This window comes from Hemitrygon akajei, chromosome 6 (assembly GCF_048418815.1).
Source record: "Hemitrygon akajei chromosome 6, sHemAka1.3, whole genome shotgun sequence".
Taxonomy (NCBI): domain Eukaryota; kingdom Metazoa; phylum Chordata; class Chondrichthyes; order Myliobatiformes; family Dasyatidae; genus Hemitrygon; species Hemitrygon akajei.
The window spans coordinates 41,567,594-41,590,499 of NC_133129.1; the positions used below are offsets into that span (position 1 = coordinate 41,567,594).

The window sequence follows — 22,906 nt, forward strand, 5'->3', positions numbered from 1 at the left end:
TGTCAATCCTTCGAAATTTCATTGGTGGTGATCTCTTCTTTAGCTAAGCCGTCTTCCGTGGTAAGGCCCCAATCCCGGCAACGGGAAAGGACACACGTGGGCCCTCCACCGGCTGTCGCTATTAAACGCTGTCACCAGATTTCTAGTGTTTCTCCTGGTGCGTCTGAAGGGGTTGTTCCCCAGACCCTCTTTTATCCTTACTCACAGGGTCTCAGATGTCAATCAGGTTGGGATGATGCAATCCCTCAACCAGCCCCCTCTGCTCATTCCCTGAGGGCTTCAATGAATAGTACAGTACTCAATACACAATTCTGTCTCCAAGAGACAATGGCCGTTATCCATGGCTTTGTATCATGGAGGCCAGGACACATTCCAAACGTTTCTCCCTCATTTCCTGGGTCTCCTGACCTGAATTAATAGCGATCTTGCGATTCTCAAAAAGGAGGGGGCTACTTTGTACCCTTCGGCCCCTCAGAGTTGGGGCACAGTCGTAACATCTTTCTCACCATTTACTGTAAACTTTAGACAGCGTAGTACATGAAAATCCCAAGAGATCAGCAGTTTCTGAGATACTCAAACCACTCCATCTGACACCAGCAGTCATTGCACGGTCAAAATCACCTAAATCACATTTCTTCCTCATTCTGATGTTTGGTCTGAACAAGAACTGAACCTCTTGACCATGTTTTCATACTTTTATGCATTGAGTTGCTGCCACATGATTGATTAAATATTTGCATTAACAAGCAGGTATAAAGGTGTACCTAATAAAGTGCCACTGAGTGTTTGCTTTAATTCAGAACATTCTAGTTGACGCCAGACGCTTGTGCTTTCAGGTCCATGTCTAGAAATGCCAGTACAGAACTATAGGTTGAGACAAGAGTGCAAAATTCAGATGAGCTGTCTAGACTGGTGTCCATTTATGAAGGAAGTACTGACAGTGCCATTGAAAGTAAAAGAAAGCAGCTGATGCTGGAAATCTGAAATAATAGAGCATGTTGGAAAAATTCAGCAGGTCGGGCAGAAAACATGGAAAGAGAAATATATGTAAGATTCCAGGTTAAAAACCTATTGTCAGAACTGGGAAAGAGAGAAACAAGTCAGTTTTGAGTTGCTGAGAAGGTGGAACGGTTAGTTAAGCCCATCACCCCTACTGGGCATAGGCTGCTAACAACAGCTCACCAGAGTCCTCTGTCCTGGGCCAGACTTTCAAGTTGTCCTCAGGTGTAGCTCATCTACTTGGTGTCAGCTTCAAGGTCAGCAGATCCAGAGGATTTTCTTCAGACGGCTATTAATAAAGGTCTGTACTTTCCTAATGAGAGTCCTTGTTGTCCTCCAAGTCCCCGCCCTGTACAGAAGAACTGACCAAACACTGGAGTTGAATAGCCTGATCTTAGTGGGCTGTGATAGCTCCTTTTAGGGCCAGATGTCCTTGAACTGGATGAAAGCTGCCTTCGCTATGCCAGTGCTTGCCTTGACATCTGCATCGGTGCCGCCCTTCTGTCAATGACAGTGCCCAGTTAGGCGAAGACTTCTACCTCCTTAAGTGGACTTCCCTCGAGAGTGACTGGGCTGATGTAGACTGAGTTGATCTTGAAGGCTTTAGCTTTCTCTTTGTGGATGTTAAGCCAACTTGTGCTGATGTGGTTGCCAGGCCTGTTCTTTTTTCCTGCATTGGCTTGTGGGTATGGGACAGGGCGACTGTATGATCAGCGAAGTCCAGCTCGTCCAGTTGTTTCCAAAGAGTCCACTGGATCCCATTCCTTTCCAGTGCTGTAGATGTCTTCATAATCCAGTCTATGATGAGAAGGAACAGGAAAGGGGACATCAGGCACTCTTGTCTGACTCCTGTCTTCACCTGAAAGCTGCTGGTGAGCTGTCCACCTTGGTTGACTCTGCAGGACATTCCCTTGTATGAATTCCTGGTCAGTCCGACCATCTTGCCTAGTACTCCACAGTGCTGCAGGATTCTCTACAGGTTCTCTCTGTCCAGGTGGTTGAAGGCTTTTTCATCATCAACAAACATGATGTACAGAGATGAATTCCACTCAAATGACTGCTCAACTATGATGTGTAGTGTGGCTATTTGGTCAGTACAGGATCGGCTCTTGAAAAGGAAGCCCCCCCCCCCTTTCCTGTCAGGTGGGTTTAGAGGTGTGGGTCTTTTCAGCAGATCTTCAAGTGTTCAGCTGCTGCTCTGTTCCCACTATGGCCTTTCCATTCCTGTCCTTGACTGGCCTCTCAGGCTTGCTGTACTTGCCGGACAGTTTCTTGGTGCTGCCGTACAACTTCCTCATTGCCACGTCCCACTGCTTGTTTTGCTTCTTCAGCCAAGTTGTGTATATAACTGTGCTTCTCTGCTTTAGTGTTCTTCTTCACTACCATATGAACATACCACTCCTGTGCTTTGGCCTTTCCCACTCTAGTCCTGCTGTTGTTCATGACTGCTTTCTTCTGTCTTCTGTCTTTATCTAGTGTAACATTTCAGATGAGATCTATTCTTCCTGCTGGTTCTTTTTGGCTCCTTGTACCTCTTGAATTGCCGAGACTATGGTCTCCATTACCTTCTGCCATTCATTGTATAGGTCCTCTTCCTCGTGCAGTTCTTGCAGCACGTGGAACTCGTTGCTGAGGACAGCTTGAAATGCTTATTGAGGTGTGATGTCTGATAGAAGAAATGGCCAGATTGTGAAAGAGGTTACGTGAAATTGGAGTATCTGTTATTGATTCTAGAAGTTTGCATCATGCACTGTCAGGGGTGATGCAGGCACTTTAGAGGCTCCTAGATAGACACATGAATTGGTGGTGCTGGCTAGAAGAGCCGTATGGCCAACTCCTGCACCTACTATCTATTGAATATGCAGAGATTGGAGGGAAATGGACCATATGCAGAAAGAAAGAATCACATGTCATTGCCTTAATTAGTTTGGCATAACTTTGTGGGCTGAAAGGCCTGTTCCTATGTTGTTCTATGCCCAGATGAAAGATATATACATATATGAACCTTATTATAACAATGCAAGACTCCAGTGTGGGAGTTGGACCCGGACAAAGTTGCAGGTGTTAGAGTGCTCTGAGTCACCCCTGTAGACTGAACTCCAATGCTCTTGAAAGCAGACACACAAACTGCATTTCTTTTTTTTCTAGTGTAGAGGAGACCTAGATTTGTAAATGGAAAATATAGTAAACCAAGAATGAAAGAAGCACTTGAGATTGCTACTTCACTTGGCAGGTTGCAGTCCCTGAAGTCGCCTGGGGAAGAGGGTGAGCGGTTAGTGGAGGCGGATGTACAGATCATGGATCTGTAAAAGGGTGGAAGGATAATGGTGAAATCTTGTTAAAGCTGGTGGAAATTGTGAAGGGTGATCCAGTGAGTATGGTAGTTGGTGGGCAGAAGATATAGTCCACACAAACTCTGTCCTTTATCCAGCAGGAGAGCGAGTGAAAGCAGATGTGTGAGAGTATTTGAGGTGCTCAGGGGCTCCAGGTTTGGTTCAGGAAAAAGCAAGATGTTACAGAGGCATGAATGTGGAAAGCCTTATCATTGGGGCATATACAACATGGAGAACACTGGTGAGAATGGAATGGGGTCCATATAAGAGACAGGCTGGGACTAATTATATTTGAAATGGCTGTGGGAGTTTGAAGGCCATGTTAATGCTATACTCAGTGGCCATTTTTATTAGGTACCTCCTGTATCTAATGAAGTGGCCACTGAGAGTACGTTCGAGGTCTTCTGCTGCTGGAGCCCAACCACTTCTAGGCTCAATGTGTTGTGCATTCAGAGATGCTTTTCTGCACACCACTGTTGTTACACGTAGTTATTTAAGTTACTGTCGCCTTGCTGTCATCTTGAACCAGTCTGGCCATTCTCCTCTGATCCCTCTCATTAACAAGGTGTTTTTGCCCACAGAACTGCCGTTCACTGGATATTTATTGTTCTTCTCACCATTCTCTTTTAACTCTAGAGATGGTAGCGCGTGAAAATCCCAGGAGAACAGCAACTTCTGAGATACTCCAGCCACCCCATCTGGCACCAACAATCACTCCATGGTCAAAGTCACTTAGATCACATTTCTTCCCCATTCTGATATTTGGTCTGAACAACAACTGAATCACTTGACCATGTCTGCATGCTTTTATCCATTGAGTTGCTGCCACATGATTGGCTGATTTGATGTATGTATTAATGAGCCAGTCCACAGGTATACCTAACAAAGTGGCCACTGAGTCTGCAGTCTCAGTTGGACATGCAATATAAAATCCATAGGCACCACGCTGAAGAAGAAGGGAACTTAATTATTTCTACCTACTAAAGACCGATTATCTAGAAATTTCCATGTAGGATTTTGCTATATTCAATTTGGCTACCTTATTTCCTCCATTAATGAGTACACTTCAAAGGGAACTAATTGGCTGTAAAGCTCTTTGAGATGTTCAGAGGTTGAGAAAGAAATGCAAGTCTTTCTTTTAGTGTGACCTTTTGCCTAATGATTCTTAAGCATCAAGTTACAAAGTGGAAATGGAAAACATTTGGACTGTTATACTTCCGACAGCTATTTAAAAGAAGACTATGTTCAAGTCCGCTCCAAAAAATCTAGGATAATCTTTCAGACCGGCATTGAGCATTTAGCATTTAGCACTTCTAAAAATGCTCGGGAGTGCTTCCTGTAAATAGGTTGTGCCTTTTCCTCCATTAAAGCAGTGACTACACTCCAAAAGCATGGAAAGGATTGTAAAACGTTTTGGATGTTCTAAGCTCATGAAGGGCACAATATAATTAGAAGTTATTTTTGTTAAATATTTTGAAGAGAATACCGTAGTTGTTCAATGTAAATGTGACTTACAAACGTTTTCTAACATGGCTTTGTTTAACCCATTCCTAGACCTAGTTTTCGCCGAACAAACTGGTTTGAACCAGTCCGTCGAGAATGTAAACTGGTCATGGAAAATGTTGGCGTTTTTGACCTTACACCTTTTGGCAAATTTTCAATGAAAGGAAAAGACTCCTCCAAGCTATTGGACCGCTTGATTGCAAATGTCATTCCAAAGGTTAGTAGATATTTGCAATCATATAGGATTTGACAATCTGACAATATATATATATTCATTTTTACAATGGTACACCTTTCTTGATATTATTTCCAAATAAAAATAATTTTTATAGGACATTAACGGTAAAGAAAAATTATCAGGTTCATGTTGTAACATGTCATGCATTCTATGATGTTAATTTCTCCCCCAAATCCCCTCAAAATTAAAAAAAAACAGGATTTCCAGTTTGAATCTTGCCATGGTTCTTGATTCATAGCTTTTGATTTCTTCCCTTCCCCCTAATAAAAGACTACCTGCAAGTATATCTCTATTATCACTTATCCTCAATTTGTTGGAATCATGAAGCTGGCCATTACAAAGCTGCTCAATACCGCTTCATTATGGCAATTAAACCATGGTACCCTTTCTCATTCTCTATAATTTCTCCTCCATGAGCAGTGTAGTCAAACATGTTGTCTTTCTTCTTTTAAATAGTTGTCAGAAGTATGACAGTCCAAATGTTTTCCATTTCCACCTCTATACCAATGGTGTTTTTGAATACATCCTGTTTATCACATGACAGCAAGTGTCTCTTAAAACAATTTCTCCTCCATTACCTATACATTCACCTACATGCACATCAAAGTTCAATTCTGCAACACTTCTTTTCTTAACCCAGAGCTATTATTCCAGTGCAGTACTATTATTCCAAAGCTAAGATGTCCAGCTAATGTCTCCAACACTGTCGTTAATTTCATAATTATCATGTTGTCCAGCTCTTCCTTATGGCATCACTTTATGGCTCCACCTTGTAAATTGAAGCAAGAGGCGGAGAGAGAAGAGGTAAAAGAAGCTCGGAGAGAAGCTTTTTTTTTAACTGATTGGGGCAAAGAGGCTAGACTGCGCAGGCGCGTGACGTAGTGCGCCAAAGGTTTAAAAAGGAGAGGAAGTTTTCAACGGTCATTTAAATTGAAGCAAGAGGCGGTGAGGGAAGAGGTAAAAGAAGCTCGGAGAGAAGCTGTTTTTAACTGATCGGGGCAAAGAGGCTAGACTGCGCAGGCGTGTGACTGTGCAAGCGCGTGAAAGTCGGCCTCTGAGATCAGCAGGGGAATTTTAAAAGCGAGCAGAGGCTGAGTTCGAGCTTAACTCCAGGTGAAGTAAGGCCGGGTAAGCTCCTTTAATTAATCTAATTAGCTTAGGAGTAGGTAATGGAGGCAGCAGTTAGGGCAGTTGAGTACTCCGTTTGCAGTATGTGGGAAGTCAGGGCGAGCACAGCTGTCCCTGATGACTACACCTACAAAAGGTGCATCCAGCTGCAGCTCCTGACAAACCATGTTAGGGAACTGGAGCTGGATGAACTTCGGATCATTCGGGAGGCAGAGGCAGAAATAGACAGGAGTTTCATGGAGATAGTCACCCCTAGGAGTCAGGAGACAGGTAGTTGGGTGACTGTCAGGAGAGGGAAAGGGAATAGACAGGAAGAGCAGAGCACCCCTGTGGCCATTCCCATCAACAATAAGTATACCGTTTTGGATACTGTTGGTGGGGACAACCTACCAGGGACAAGTTGCAGTGGTTGCGTCTCTGGCACCAAGACTGGACCCTCAGCCCAGAAGGGAAGGAGGGAAAAGAGGAGAACAGTAGTGGTAGGGGATTCAATAGTTAGGGGGACAGATAGGAGGTTCTGTGGAAGAGATTGAGAATCCCGGATGGTCTGTTGCCTCCCTGGTGCCAGGGTCCGCAATATTTCAGATTGAGTTCTCAGTATTCTCAAGAGGGAGGGTGAGCAGCTAGATGTCGTAGTCCATGTAGGGACCAATGACGTGGGTAGGAAAAGTGAGGAGGTCCTGAAAGGTAAGTTTAGGGAGCTAGGTGCCAAGTTAAAGGACAGGACCTCCAGGATAGCAATCTCAGGATTGCTACCAGTGCCACGTGCAGGTGGGTTTAGAAATAGTAAGATTGTGCAGATCAACACGTGGCTGAAGACATGATGCAGGAGGAAGGGCTTCAGATTTATAGATAATTGGGCAGTTTTCCAGGGAAGGTGGGACCTGCTCCGGTGGGACAGTTTACATCTGAACTGGAGGGGGACAAATATTCTTGCAGGTAGGTTTGCTAGAGAGGCTCCAGTGGATTTAAACTAGATACGAGGGGGGAGGGGAACCAGAATGTAGGAACAGATGTATGGGAGAAGGAAGAAAAAGAAGATAGTAAAATTCTTTGTACTGTTAGAGATAAACAGAGAGGAAGAGGTGGAGAATTTCTTAAATGCATTTATTTTAATGCTAGGAGCATTGTAAGAAAGCTGGATGAGCTTAGAGCATGGATTGATACCTGGAAATATGATGTTTTGTAGCTATTAGTGAAACATGGTTGCAGGAGGGGTGTGATTGGCAACTAAATATTCCTGGATTTCATTGCTTCAGGTATGATAGAATCAGAGGGACAAGAGGGGGAGGTGTTGCGTTGCTTGTCAGAGAAAATATTACAGCAGTGCTCTGGTAGGATAGATTAGAGGGCTCGTCTAGGGAGGCTATTTGGGTGGAATTGAGGAATGGGAAAAGTGTAGTAACACTTATAGGGGTGGATTATAGGCCACCTAATGGGGGAGTGAGAATTGGAGGAGCAAATTTGCAAGGAGATAGCAGATATTTGTAGTAAGCACAGGGTTGTGATTGTGGGAGATTTTAATTTTCCACACATAGACTGGGAAGCCCATACTGTAAAAGGGATGGATGGTTTGGAGTTTGTAAAATGTGTGCAGGATACTTTTTTGCAGCAATACATAGAGGTACCGACTAGAGAAGGGGCAATGTTGGATCTTCTGTTAGGGAATGAAATAGGTCAGGTGATGGAGGTATGTGTTGGGGAGCATTTCGGGTCCAGTGACCACAATGCCATTAGTTTCAATATAATTATGGAGAAGGATAGGACTGGACCCAGGGCTGAGATTTTTGATTGGAGAAAGGCTAACTTTGAGGAGATATGAAAGGATTTAGAAGGCATGGATTGGGTCAATTTGTTTTATGGGAAGGATGTAATAGAGAAATGGAGGTCATTTAAAGGTGAAATTTTGAGAGTACGGAATCTTTATGTTCCTGTTAGGTTGAAAGGAAAGGTTAAAAGTTTGAGAGAGCCATGGTTTTCAAGGGATATTGGAAACTTGGTTAGGAAAAAGAGAGATATCTACAATAAATATAGGCAGCATGGAGTAAATGAGGTGCTCGAGGAATATAAAGAATGTAAGAAGAATCTTAAGAAAGAAATTAGAAAAGCTAAAAGAAGATATGAGGTTGCTTTGGCAATTAAGGTGAAAATAAATCCGAAGGGTTTCTACAGTTATATTAATAGCAAAAGGATAGTGAGGGATAAAATTGGTCCCTTAGAGAATCAGAGTGGACAGCTATGTGTGGAGCCGAAAGAGATGGGGGAGATTTTGAACAATTTATTTTCTTCGATATTCACTAAGGAGAAGGATATTGAATTGTGTAAGGTAAGGGAAAAAAGTAGGGAAGTTATGGAAACTATGACGATTAAAGAGGAGGAAGTACTGGTGCTTTTAAGGAATATAAAAGTGGATAAATCTCCAGGACCTGACAGGATATTCCCTAGGACCTTGAGGGAAGTTAGTGTAGAATTAGTAGGGGCTCTGACAGAAATATTTCAAATGTCATTAGAAATGGGGATGGTGCCGGAGGATTGTCGTATTGCTCATGTGGTTCCATTGTTTAAAAAGGGTTCTAAGAGTAAACCTAGCAATTATAGGCCTGTCAGTTTGACATCAGTGGTGGGTAAATTAATGGAAAGTATTCTTAGAGATGGTATATATAATTATCTGGATATTCAGGGTCTGATTAGGAACAGTCAGCATGGATTTGTGTGTGGAAGGTCATGTTTGACAAATTTTATTGAATTTTTTGAAGAGGTTACGAGGAAAGTTGACGAGGGTAAAGCAGTGGATGTTGTCTATATGGACTTCAGTAAGGCCTTTGACAAGGTTCCGCATGGAAGGTTAGTTAGGAAGGTTCAATCGTTAGGTATTAATATTGAAGTAGTAAAATGGATTCAACAGTGACTGGATGGGAGATGCCAGAGAGTAGTGGCGGATAACTGTTTGTCTGGTTGGAGGCCGGTGACTAGTGGTGTGCCTCAGGGATCTGTACTGCGTCCAATGTTGTTTGTCATATACATTAATGATCTGGATGATGGAGTGGTAAATTGGATTAGTAAGTATAGATAGATAGATAGATAGATACTTTATTCATCCCCATGGGGAAATTCAACTTTTTTCCAATGTCCCATACACTTGTTGTAGCAAAACTAATTACATACAATACTTAACTCAGTAAAAAAAAATATGATATGCATCTAAATCACTATCTCAAAAAGCATTAATAATAGCTTTTAAAAAGTTCTTAAGTCCTGGCGGTAGAATTGTAAAGCCTAATGGCATTGGGGAGTATTGACCTCTTCATCCTGTCTGAGGAGCATTGCATCGATAGTAACCTGTCGCTGAAACTGCTTCTCTGTCTCTGGATGGTGCTATGTAGAGGATGTTCAGAGTTATCCATAATTGACCGTAGCCTACTCAGCGCCCTTCGCTCAGCTACCGATGTTAAACTCTCCAGTACTTTGCCCACAACAGAGCCCGCCTTCCTTACCAGCTTATTATGCAGATGATACTAAGGTAGGTGGCATTGTGGATAATGAAGTAGGTTTTCAAAGTTTGCAGAGAGATTTAGGCCAGTTAGAAGAGTGGGCTAAATGATGGCAGATGGAGTTTAATGCAGGTAAGTGTAAGGTGCTACATTTTGGTAGGAATGATCCAAATAGGACATACATAGTAAATGGTAGGGCATTGAAGAATGCAGTAGAACAGAGTGATCTAGGAATAATGGTGCATAATTCCCTGAAGGTGGGATCTCATGTGGATAGGGTGGTGAAGAAAGCTTTTGGTATGCTGGCCTTTATAAATCAGAGCATTGAGTACAGGAGTTGGGATGTAATTTAAAATTTTACAAGGCATTGATAAGGCCAAAATTGGAGTATTGTGTACAGTTCTGGTCACCATATTATAGGAAAGATGTCAACAAAATAGAGAGAGTACAGAGAAGATTTACTAGAATGTTACCTGGGTTTCAGCACCTAAGTTACAGGGAAAGGTTGAACAAGTTAGGTCTTTATTCTTTGGAGCGTAGAAGGTTGAGGGGGGACTTGATAGAGGTATTTAAAATTATGAGGGGGATAGATAAGAGTTGATGTGGATAGGCTTTTTCCATTGAGAGTAGGGGAGATTCAAACAGGAGGACATGAGTTGAGAGTTAGGAGGCAAAAGTTTAAGAGTAACACGAGGGGGAATTTCTTTACTCAGAGAGTGGTAGCTGTGTGGAACGAGCTTCCAGTAGAAGTGGTAGAGGCAGGTTCGGTATTGTCATTTAAAGTAAAATTGGATAGGTATATGGACAGAAAAGGAATGGAGGGTTATGGGCTGAGTGCAGGTCAGTGGGATTAGGTGAGAGTAAGCATTCGGCACGGACTAGAAGGGCCGAGATGGCCTGTTTCTGTGCTGAAAATGTTATATGGTTATATGGTTAAATATTCATCCTTTTCTGGTTTGGAGAGCATTTGCTCATAAGCTCCAAAAATACAGAAAGCATATAAAATAGGAGCAGAAGTAGGCAACTTGCCCCTTCAGGCCTGCTCACCAATCAATGTGATTACAGTTCCTTCTCATGATCCCACTCTCTTCCTTTACCCCTTTATGCATTTTCAATTAGAAATTTATTTATACTTCTTAAAAATATTCAACTACTTTGCTTTCTCTGATACCATTTCCACTAATTCAGCATTAACTGAGTGAAGAAGTCTCTCTTTCTCAGTCTTAAATCTAACTTAACAGTGTGACCCCTTCTTAGGGACCAGGGTAATGAACATCTTTGAGAGCATGTGCCCAAATTGACAATAATCTTATAAAAGATTTTCATGCCATGGTAAATTAAAGCAGAGATTATGATCGATAAATGAATTTAATAACAATAATTATGGACTTTTTAAGGGAAAATTATGAGTCCTGTTGATTACTTAAGTGTGTTCATTATTTTACTATTAAAAATATAACAGAAATAAAAGAACCATTGTAGAAAACCTGTTCAAATATTATTTGTTAAAATATTATTAATATTAATAATTTTAAAAAGAAATTGAAAAATAACATTGCTAAATAGTATTGTTATTGTACCTCATATTTAACATAAGAAAAGTGAACATGAAATTATAAGCTTTGATGCATAGTCATATAGATATAGAACGAAAATAAACATGTTTTACTCTCATTGAGACTTTGGTTGCTTCGTTAATGAAGGACCGAAGGAAAAATATAAACAGAGCAAAGTCAATAACTGGCCCAACAGTTTGCTCTCCAAATACTGACGTGTACATCAGATCTGCAATGATTTCAAAACACGTCATCCAATATCACGTCTTCTCACAAATGTCTAGGTGGTACCAAGCCAGCATGAGATGTTTACCATGAAAACGTCTCGCTGCTACTGGGTTGTAAACAATTGTTCACTACTCCATTTGGCAGTAAAGATAATTATTATGTACTTTATTATAGGTGGGGTTTAAATGAACGTGTGCCAACAATATTTATGTGCTTGCCATCTTGGCACACCATAGATTTGCCAGCCCTGTGAAATTCTTCTAAATTTTAGTGAATACAAACTTAGTGTGCCCTGTCCAGTGCTTCCAAGAATGATCTTTAAGAATTAGATCCATGCCCCTGGTAAGATCTTACAATAGAACTGGAGTCCAAAGGACAGCCATAGGCATTGGCAGCAGCAGGACAGCTATAAAAGGATAGAGAATGACGATTGTAATGGTAAAGTTCTAAAGTCGACAGAAGTTACCCATTTTCATTCTCTCTCCTCTCTCACAGCTGGGTTATATAAATATCAGTCATATGATTACCCCGAAAGGTCGGGTTTATGCAGAGGTGACAATCAGCCATTTATCAGAAGAGGAGTTCCTGCTGGTGACGGGGTCAGGGTCAGAGCTCCATGACTTAAGGTGAGCTCTCATTAAAACAAACTATAACTTCATTTATTTTCTCCATCTTGTTTGGTTGAGTTAATTGGAGCAGATGCCTCCTTTGAAAAAAGAATAATAGATTATATTGTATGTTAAAAAGAAAATGATTTAAACCTTTATTACCTTCCATACTTCAGCTTCTTTGTCTGCATCATTACTTTCCAAATAAGAAAGCAGAGCAGAGTGACTGCAGATTTACTGTCTCGCAGAGCACATTGGTTGAATTGTTTTCTGATCGGGACGAGACAGTTATCGTTTTACTTGTCCACAGGGGCATCTGTTTTACTTATTCATTGACAGAATGTGGGCATCACTGCACAGATTGGCATTTACTCAAACAGATTGGTTTACCATGTCATGTTGAACAGCCAATCATTTAAGGATAAGATTCTCGTCACCTATTGGTCATCCTGGGCAAAGACAGAAGGCACCCTCTCCTAGAGTAGGGGAAATTATACAGTAACTTGGCAGTACTGTAAAGAACTTACTATCCATTGAAATCAATGGAATAGACATCAGAATATATCCAGATTGGAGAGCTGATCCAATTTTGCCTCCAATACTTTATTGCCGAAAGTCAAAATTACTCCCTGTAGGAATTTATAAGATTGTTAGATTTGTGGCATATATGAATTTTGGTAATATTGTACCTTGGTTATAATTTTGCTCAACAGTAGGACCTTTTTCTAGATTAGATTATCATAGATTGATATTAAGGAAGTTGTCTCACTATGTTCTCAAGAACAATTGGGGATGTTTACAACGTTTAGATTGAAAAAAAGATGCCACTTGAGGGCATGAGCACACTAGGCAAGAAATTTAAATGTTTCCTTGTTCAAGTATGTAATGGTCTCTACTGTGGGCAGGAGAAAAGCAGCTCATAATGAAACTGAACTCCAAAGCCTGGCATATTGGTAAAAGCCTGTCCACTGCCCCACCACATGCAGGCATTTTAAACATTTACTTGTTTTTTTTCTTCTTTCAAAGGTAGAGATTTACCATTCACTTCATCTATTATCTTCATGTTTGTAGATATATAGAAGAAGAGGCAACTAAAGGTGGCTATGAGGTTGATATTCGTAATGTTACTGATGAAATCGGGGTGTTGGGTGTTGCAGGTCCATTTTCACGGAAGGTTCTCCAAAAACTCACAAAAGTAGACTTGAGTGGAACAGCATTTAAGTTCTTGCAGTGTAAGCCTGTTACAATGGCTGACATTCCCCTCACTGCAATGAGGATCTCCTACACAGGTTGGTGTCTAATTACTAATGGTTTGGCTCACAGCGTTGCCTCAGATGTTTCCAATTGTAGAAAGTTTGTAATTAAATAAATTGCTGCAGCTAAAAAAGTTCTAATGTGAGTAACTTTACAAATGGACTTTCCTGAACCAATTAGAAATTTTTATTAGGAATTTTAATACATAAGACATAGGAGGAGAATTAGGCCATTTGGCCCATTGAGCCCATTCCATCATGACTAATTTATTATCCCTCTCAACCCCCTGTATCTGTGAATTTTCTTATTTGATGTAATTAATGAGATGGAAATCATGTAAAATTCATTCTCAGACTCAAAATCATACACAAAAGTTTGTAAAATTATCCCTGGTATTTGTCCGATTTCTCACTGTTGAAACTAAAATTTGGTCTAAGGGAAAAAAAGAGCTCCATGGAGTCAGAAGACAATTCACAATCCTGTACCCAACTGCACAACTACAGTTGTATTTTGTGATTATAATGTGTTCCTGTAAATAAGCTAATTATCTTTTAATTCACTTGTGAAAGTAGGTTGTTTTTGAAGCAATTCTAATTGGGTAGGTTTTGCTTTCTTGTTTTGTGTTCTATATCGCCTTAAATTTGCATTAATTTTGCAGTGCCATATATGGTAATAATGAAATTAAATAAATACATAGAACACCAAAACATTTGTCTTCAATCCCTGATACAAACTCCATTTCTAGCTATTGACTCTATCCCTCTGTCTTGGAACTGAAAATAAAGCAGGCTGTTGAAACGTTTGTGTCATATATGATCCAAAAATGAGATGTGGACCATTTCTCTGAGACATTATTTAAAGTTATTTTCACTTCTATGGGTCAACCTAATGTCTTTCTGTTGAATTCTTCAGCCACTCTCCATCCATGCCATTACAACTCTAAGGCTTGACTTATCCAATACACCCTTCCCTTCTTTCTCTTGTTCTACTCACTGAAGACTCCCATGTTAGAAATTCATCCCCGGGCAGCTGTGGTAAAGCACACTAGCCGCATTGATGCATTTTACTGTGCCTTGGAAGTTCATCCGGTTTATTACTTCCTGGCCTAATTAGGAGGGCGGCATTGCCAAACATGAGTCAGGCCTAGGAAGAGGTCTTAGTGTGGGAAACAGTGATCAACATACCACAAGGATTAGAACAGCTACAGAAAGGGATGTGGACTGTGCCAAGGTGAATATTTCAAGAAGGGCCATTTCCAATGTAATAGTAATAAGTCTGGCCCAGCCAATTTGGGATCAAAGCCTGGCAGACAAGATTGTAATTGAATAATAGGATGTTTCGGCTACAGTTTATTTGTGCTCCCGGAAGGAGGAGGGCAGGGAGGTTAAAGACTGAGCTTCCTAGGTGACTAAAAATATGGGAAGTACAGTAGAAAAATGAGCTAATGTCAGATTGATCACTTTAGTGAGAAGCAAGTAGATTTCAGAGGAAAGTGAAGAAAAAACTAAAAGGGACAGAGAAAATGAAAAGGGCATAAGAAAAGATAAGTGCCAAGTGTAAAAAGAATTCCAAAAATATTCTTTAGGACATAGAGAAGGATTAGAAGAGGAGAGATGTGACAAATCAGAGATTAAAAAGGAAATCTATTCATGAGTAACAAATGCTAGAAAAAAATCATAAGCAACAGAATTAGTGGTCACTTGGTTAATTCATAGAGAAAGCCAGGATTGTTAATGGCAAAACATTCTAACTTGCTGATATTTGTGAGGAACTAACAGAAATGAAATATGTACTACAGTTCATACTTTATTAACCTTGAATGAAATATGCTTGGTGTATGTGGACTTCTCAAAGCCATTCGAAAAAAATGCGTCATAATCCATGTGTTAACATTTAAGATGGAAAGAAATGGAATAAGAGAGGCCATAGTAGCATTGGTAGAAACTTGGCAGGGAACAGGAAATGTAGAATAGGATGTCCCTAGGGTCCATATTAAGACTCTACTATTTGTAATATTTGCTAATAAACAAGGAATTTCCAAATTTCTAGATAACACAAAAATGTGGAAGCAGAGAATAGAGGAATATTGATATTGTAGAGGCAGAAGGGATTATTTTCATTAGGGCACTAATTACTAGTTCAATTGGTTAGGCACAACATTGTGGGCTGAAGGGTCTTGCACTGTTTTATGTTCTACCATGAAGAATGTAAAGAGGATAGTGATTGACTTCAAACGGACATTAGCAGCCTGGTGAAATGAGCTGATAGCTGGCAGGTGAAATATGATGCTTGGAAAGAAGACAGTGAAGATGTAATATGAACTAGATGTATAATTTTAGAAGAAATTCAAGAATAGGGTCAGGAGGGTTTACAAAAATTATTTCAGGGATAAAAGGAGTTGATTAAAAATAGAAAATGCTGGAAACACTCAGCAAGTCTATGTAAGTAGAAACAGAATCTGTTTATTTTCATTTCCATTTAGGGATTTTATTTATGTGGTTAAGTTAGATAAAATAGAAGTTTCTCTCCTTTAAGGAAGAAAGGTGTTTCAGAAAAGACCTGCAAAATGTATTTAGATCATAAAACCATAAGACATAGCTGCAGAATTAGGCCATTCAGTCCTTCAGGTCTGCTGCGCCATTCCCATCATGGCTAATTTATTATCCCTCTCAAACACATTCTTCTGCCTTCTCCCCGTAACCTTTTACTATTAAGAACCTATCAACATTCACCTTAAATATGTCTTGGTCTCCACAGCCGTCTGTGACAATGAATTCCACAGATTCACCACTCTGGTTAAAGAAATTCCTACTCAGCTCTGTTCTAAATAGACGTCCCTCTATTCTGAGGCTGTGCTCTCTGGTTGTAGACTCACCACTATAAGAAACATCCTCTTCCCATCTACTTTACCTAGGATTTTCAATATTTGATAGGCTCCAATAAGATCTGCCCTCGTTCTTCTAAATTTCAGTGAGTAAAGGCCCAGAGCTATCCTCATACATTTCTCATACGTTAACACTTTCATTCTCATGAACCTCCTCTGGACCCTCTCCAATGACAGCACATTTTTACTTAGATAAGGGGTCCAGAACTGCTCACAGTATTTTAAGTGCAGTCTGATCCCAGAGGAAAATGAATCTCAGGGTTGTATTTAGTGGCATACATATACCTTGATAATAAAATTTACTTTGAACTTCAATGTGCCACGGAGGGCATAAACAGACACGATATGGGCAGGTGGGGTGAAGAATGAAAAGAGGGATTGAGATGAGGAAAGATTTTATGCTGTGAATGGTTAAGATATGGAATGATTGCCAGGGGTAGTAATGGATGCAGATTCAGTTGTAGCATTTAGGAAAGGAGCTGGGACAGGAACATTAATATTTGTAGAACCATGCAGAGAAAGTGGGTGAATGGGATGACGAGAGCCAGCATGGTCTCCTCCTGAGCTGTCACTATTCTGTGATTGCAATAAAATAAATTTCAAAGGCAGAGTGCAAGGTGCCATTGAATCTCTAGGCACTAAGCAGTTTTAAATTTAAGCAAATGCTCCTGCACTACAGTTCATACTTTATTAACCTTGATGGTAAATGAGAGCTATTTCTGGCAGCTTCCCCAAATAAATAACAATAAGATTATTCCAGGAGACTGGCAACTCATCTGGTTCTGTTTGTCGTTAAAGAAACAGAGGAAACAATCGCAAAATTCCAATTATCATATCATTGCAATAGTGCTATCTTAATAAGTGCAAACACTCTAGGAAAGTGTCTTGTAATCAGATTATACTAAAAATTTTCTGCATTGAAATCATTGAACAGATTTGAGAAATGTGGAGCCAGGCTGCAGATTATAGTAAATGTTCCTGCAGAAACCTTTAGTAACACACACAAAGTGTTGGAGGAACTCAGCAGGTCAGGCAGCTCTATTGTAAGAATAAAAAGTTGATGCTACAGGCCAAGACCCTTCATCATGCTGCACTCCTTCAGCATTCTGTGTTTGTTATTCTGGATTTCCAGCAACTGTAGAATCTCTTATGCTTATATTGCAGAAACTTCTGTTTTTTTAATTTTATAATGACATATTAGTAATTAATGACTTTTCTTACCTTTTTGATTTTTCACAACGATATCCTAAAAGTTTTTTGATGAGGAGAGCATATTAATTAACTGCTTTGCTTTAATGCTAATGTAGCTAATTTAAAGGCAATTTAATTATGTTTAGTTGTTTAATTTATTTGTCTTAAATATGTATCCTGTTATTCAATTATTAAAGTTTTGTAAGCAAGATGGAATGAGTTCACACTAACACTTACCATCATTAACCATTTTCAATTTTATCTTTAGCTATTTAAATCCCCTGTCATTATTTTAAGATTCCTTCGAATGATCGTGATTTTATTATAAGATGAATTTTGACACATTCTTGAGAAAATAACATTTTATTTTAAATGAAATAAATGCAAGGACATGTCACTTTACTATGTGGTAGGTGAATTAAATCTGAATGACACTTGCACCAAAAATATTTTAAAATTAATCCCTTGTTCTTTTTGATTCAGCAGCAAGATGTATCCATAAACAAAAGGTACTAGATACTTGTTAAAGGTTATAATTAATTACTTTATTAGAGATATATAAAGAATAAAATATAGAAAGGTAAAATGATCAATGAAACAGTAAAAGAGTCAAAATAATACTTAGCAACAAATCACAAAACCACTTCATACAATATACAGCTGGGGGGAACCACAGATGCCCAACAGCTTTTCCAGTCTCTCTCCCCCACCACCCCTTTCTCAATGTTCTTTTCTCTTATCTCCAAATCTTAGTACTAGTTGCAAACCCAGACTAAGAGAAGATTCGCCCTTGCACAAAGGAGCTGCCCCTTTTTAGATGCTCCAAGATCCCTCAAAAATCTAACATTACTTTTCCAAACAAATAAGTTCTTCACCATTATCTACCCTCAAGGCTGTAGACTGGTACTCACACTAAGTTCTCAAAATGTGGTTGTGGACTGGTTCCCTTGTACTTTCTCGAAACATTCTCATATCGCAGACTAACACCATTTTGTCTTACAAACTTCCATTTTGTGTTACATATTTTAGCACTTCCATTTTAAATCTACCTTTTTACCTTATAACACTTGATTAAAAATCTGACAAAAAGGATCTTGCCTGTGAAATGGGATACACAGTATGTACATTGTAAAGTAAATGTAATACATAATCTAGATGGTTATTTGTAACCATTTTTTAACCAAATAAAATAGGTCAGATTTGACATTTCAAACACACAATATAAATTGTCCTGTGGCATTTATAGCATTTATTTTGAGGTAAATAGCTGTAGAGATTACTTGTTAGCCTTGAAGGTAAAGTAGGGTTAGCAGGTTTTAATTGTTACAGCGGCGATGGTCTCAATGACGTTTGACATCATTTTTCTGTGATTCAGTTACTAGTTTAAAATAATTAGTCTTGAAGTTTTACCAAAATCTGACTTCAAAAGTAAGTGAAACCAACTTTCTAAAGTGAAGGACAAAATGCAGCTACAACTGAATTGAATATTTGGCACAAGCAGCCAAGGACACATTTCTACACTTGGTTTCAGGGTCTTTTCAATTTATACCCTCAACATTTTGTGATTAATCTTGGAGTCATTAAACTCATATTGCTTTGCACTCTTCAATCCAACCTATATTCACAGTCAAGTATTTTTACAGCTAACTTACTGAGAAGCTGTGTGATTCATGCATCATATACTCCACCAGTACTTCCAACCCAAACATTGACACTCACATACACACAAATTATCTGGTCATTGTATCTTGCAAAAATGCAGCTTTTTTTCTATGAGCATGTGTTATAATTTATTCTGACTCAGCTACCCAATGTCAACTACCCAAATGTTCCAGCATAAGCAAACTTGGTTTGATCAATCCATGGCCTTGGTCAACCACTTATCCTATAAACAAAGTCCAGTTCTTCTAAGCAGTGACGCACACTACAGATTCAATGGCCTGGACTTCATTGACATGGAAGGGTTGGGGCGTCACAGAGAGTGATGGCTGGGAGTTAGCATGGAGAGCAATGTCATTTCTTTCTCTTAGCCCCACACGAAGAAGAGAGGCCTGAGAACTAAATGTAATGATGTGAATTTTTGCATAGACTGGTTTCTTAACCACATAGTAATGAGGAATCACCTCTGGCACAGTAGACCCTTAGACACAGATCTTAAATCTGACATCCCCATTTGCTTTTCCAGAGTTCAATCTTTGCGTTCACCCATTGGCTTCACTGGCTACCAACAGAAGGATCCCTACGTTTTTCTCACCTCCTTTAGTGGTTATTCTGTTTTTGGTGTTCCTCTACCACTAGAGGAAAGAGTGAACCTATTGATAATGTTCCTGTTCAGTCCCATTCTGTCTAGCCTCCATTCTAATAGTCCTTTCCATTTTGTGCCTGTGCCATTTACTCCAGCCCAACTCTTTCTGTTTCAGGATTCCCAGTCTGCAGTCAGACTTTTCTCCCATCATTCAAGTTCAGTGTCCTGACCACCATTTTCCATCATCACATGCTCTTCCCAACCTGCATTCAGGATCCTTGACGGTTTCCATTGCTCACCCCCTTTCTCTGGTGTCTGCAGCTCTGTACGATCCTTATCCAGTTGGATTCCTAGCTGTTTCTCCGTGGTGTGATGGTATTTGAAATCACCTCCAAAATGAAGAGCATTGCTGTGCCGCCGGGAGTGAGTGATGTATCATTGGAGAGGGATATATGACCTGGCAGACTGCAGTCACAGGGTAGTTTGATGTTGATGGCTGCAGCTGTTGCTGTCCAAAGGCCTCAGTCCTCCCTGGACTCTGGCAGAAATATCCAGAAGCTAAACGTCCCATCTTGGTCGTTTCAGAGAAGATCATGCAGGTCAATTACCTCAGTGGGGATTCGGAGCGTGTTGGCCTCACATTTTTCTCGATGCTCTGAGAAAAGGGCGCAGCTACTCTAGCTTAGGTTGTTACTTTACATTTCCGAACTATATCCTTTGTGAGTTCAACTGGAGGATTTCACCAGCAATTAATTCTTTAAATAACCACAATTTATGGATGGATTAAAAGGTGCAGCACATTGTACTATCCAGAACAAATGAGTATCTGCACTTACTAAAAGTTGTACAATTAGCTGGCCTCACATGCACAGGAGTGAGAAGAAATCACATTGAAACACAGAATTTTTATGGAGTTTAACAAGTTTTGTTGGTGAGGATATTATTTTCTGACTGGGGAGTATAGAACCAGAAGTTGCCACCTCAAAATAACATTGTCTTTTGTTAATGCAATGTAGAGAATTTTGTTCATCTCTCCCAGCAGAATCAGATTTGTTACCACTGACATACTGTTGAGAAATTTGTTGCGTTGTGGCAGCAACACAGTGCGGCAGCAATGCAGTGCAAAACATAAAAATCACTAAAAAATAGAAAAAAATACAGTCCAGTATAAAAAATAAATAAATCATGCAAGAAGAGAGCAAAATAGTGAGGTAGCATTTGTGAATTCATGTGCTGTTCAGAAATAGCCTCAAGATTCAGGGGAGTAGATTTAGGATGGAGATGAGGAGGAACTACTTTTCCCAGAGGGTGGTGAGTCTGTGGAATTCTCTGCTCAATGAAGCAGTTGGAGGCTACTTCAGTAAATATACTTAAGACAAGGTTGATAGAGTTTTTGCACAGTAGGGGAATTAAGAGTTATGGGCAAGTAGGTCCATGGCCAGATCAGCCATGATCTTATCGAATGGTGGAGCAAGCTCGATGGGGCAGATGGCCTACTCCTGCTCCTATTTCTTATATAAATCTGATGGCAGAAGGGAAGGTGCTGTTCCTAAAACACTGAGTGTGTATTTTCAACTTCCTGTACTTCTCCTGATGAGAGTGGCAAAATGAGTGCACGTCTTGGATAGCGAGGGTCCTACATGATGGATGCTACCTTCTTGAGGCATCAGCTTTTGAAGATGTTCCCAGCGGTGGGGAGGCTAGTGCCCAACCCTTTTCCCAATCCTGTACATTGGTGCCTCTGTACCAATACAGTGATGCATCCAATCAAATGCTCTCAAGGTACATCTGTAAAAATTTGCTAGAGTCTTTAGTGACATGCCAAATCTCCTCAACTCCTAATGAAGTATAGTCATCCATCTATGCTCAATCGTTGAGTATATTCTAGTCTGAGATCCAAAGATTATTGGGTATTAAGGGTTTAAAGAGGTCTAAATAAAATGCAGAGAAGAGGAGTTGAAAAGAAGTTCACCCTGAAAAGACGAAAAGGTTTTTTCCTGCTGATATTTCATGTTTATATTCGCCATGTCCAAAGGAGAAGCATTAAAGATGTTGTCTTCTGCACAGTTTGCAGGAGTCATGATGAGTCATTTACTTCATTTATTGAACTGTATCTACACTGTTAGCTCACAACTAGAGGATTATTCTGAGGTTGATGCTCCTCATGATTGGATAGATGGAATAGAAAAGTAAATCTGTGGAGTGGGAGATCACAAATTGAGCTGGAGACAGTTCCTTGAAGACTTTACGCGCCAGCTTTAAAAAGTGAGCAGGGCTTGTCATGTCTTGCCTGTGGAGCGGGAAATTGCTGGAGTTATTAGTAACTTAGCAAGGGCCAATAAAAAGAAGCAAGGAGTAAGTGGAGTGGCCATTGTGTGAATGGGCCAGGGTTAGAGTGGGAGGCTTTGGCTCAACAAGCTTTGGCAAGAACAGGCAAGAGGCTAAGGGTGCTGTGTCTTTTGGAATCATTTATTTAACTGTAGAACTTAATCTTAAGAAATTAGAGCCAAAGGTATAACAAGTGTAGTCTTGATGGTTGGTTAGCGCAGTGGAATGGCTCCTCCTATAAGATGTGGGATTGCAGGGTACCTAATGGTTTCTCTGACAATTATATAGCTGAAGGGGAACCAATATCCTGGCCAAGAGATTTGCTAATGCTACTTGGGAGGGTTTTATCTAGTTTGGCAGGAGTTGGGAACCAGAGGGATGGGGAGGAAGGTAGATGTCAGTGCCAGTAAAAACAGGCAGAAGCAAAGTAAGAAATAATTTGAAGTGTGTGCATTTTAATGCTAGGAGGGGTAAAGGTAATGAACTTCAAGCATGGAACAGTACATAGAACTATGATGTTGTGCCCATTACAGAGACTTGGTTGAGAAAGTGACAGGAATTGGGTGCTTAATGTTCCAGGGTTTTGATGTTTTAAAAAAGATAGAGAATGATGTGAAATATCACAGCTGCACTCAGAGGGAACATAATGGAGGCTCATCCACTGAGTCTATATGGATAGAACTCTAAAATAAGAAGGGTGCAGCCACTCTGATGGGATTGTACTACAGACCCCCTAATAGCCACCGGGATATTGAGGAACAGATATGCAAGCAGATTAAAGAAGGGTGCAAAAATGGGGTTCAACTTCCCTAATAGGTCCAGCAAGAGGGTGGGCTGTACTGCTCCTGGTGTTGGGTCATGAGCCTGGTCAGGTGACCGATTTTTCAGTGGTTGAACAGTTTGGGAAAAGTGACCACAAC

At 40.1% G+C, this 22,906-nt stretch overlaps 1 protein-coding gene across 1 annotated transcript in view; it reads left to right on the forward strand.

The window, feature by feature from the left end:
- Positions 1–22,906, forward strand: part of dmgdh (dimethylglycine dehydrogenase) — a 113,661-nt gene that overhangs the window by 78,141 nt on the left and 12,614 nt on the right. Inside the window, exons 10-12 of the mRNA XM_073048217.1 lie at positions 4,887–5,052; positions 11,972–12,102; positions 13,156–13,373. Coding sequence (XP_072904318.1) covers positions 4,887–5,052; positions 11,972–12,102; positions 13,156–13,373 — 515 coding nt within the window. The remainder of the gene's footprint in view (positions 1–4,886; positions 5,053–11,971; positions 12,103–13,155; positions 13,374–22,906) is intronic.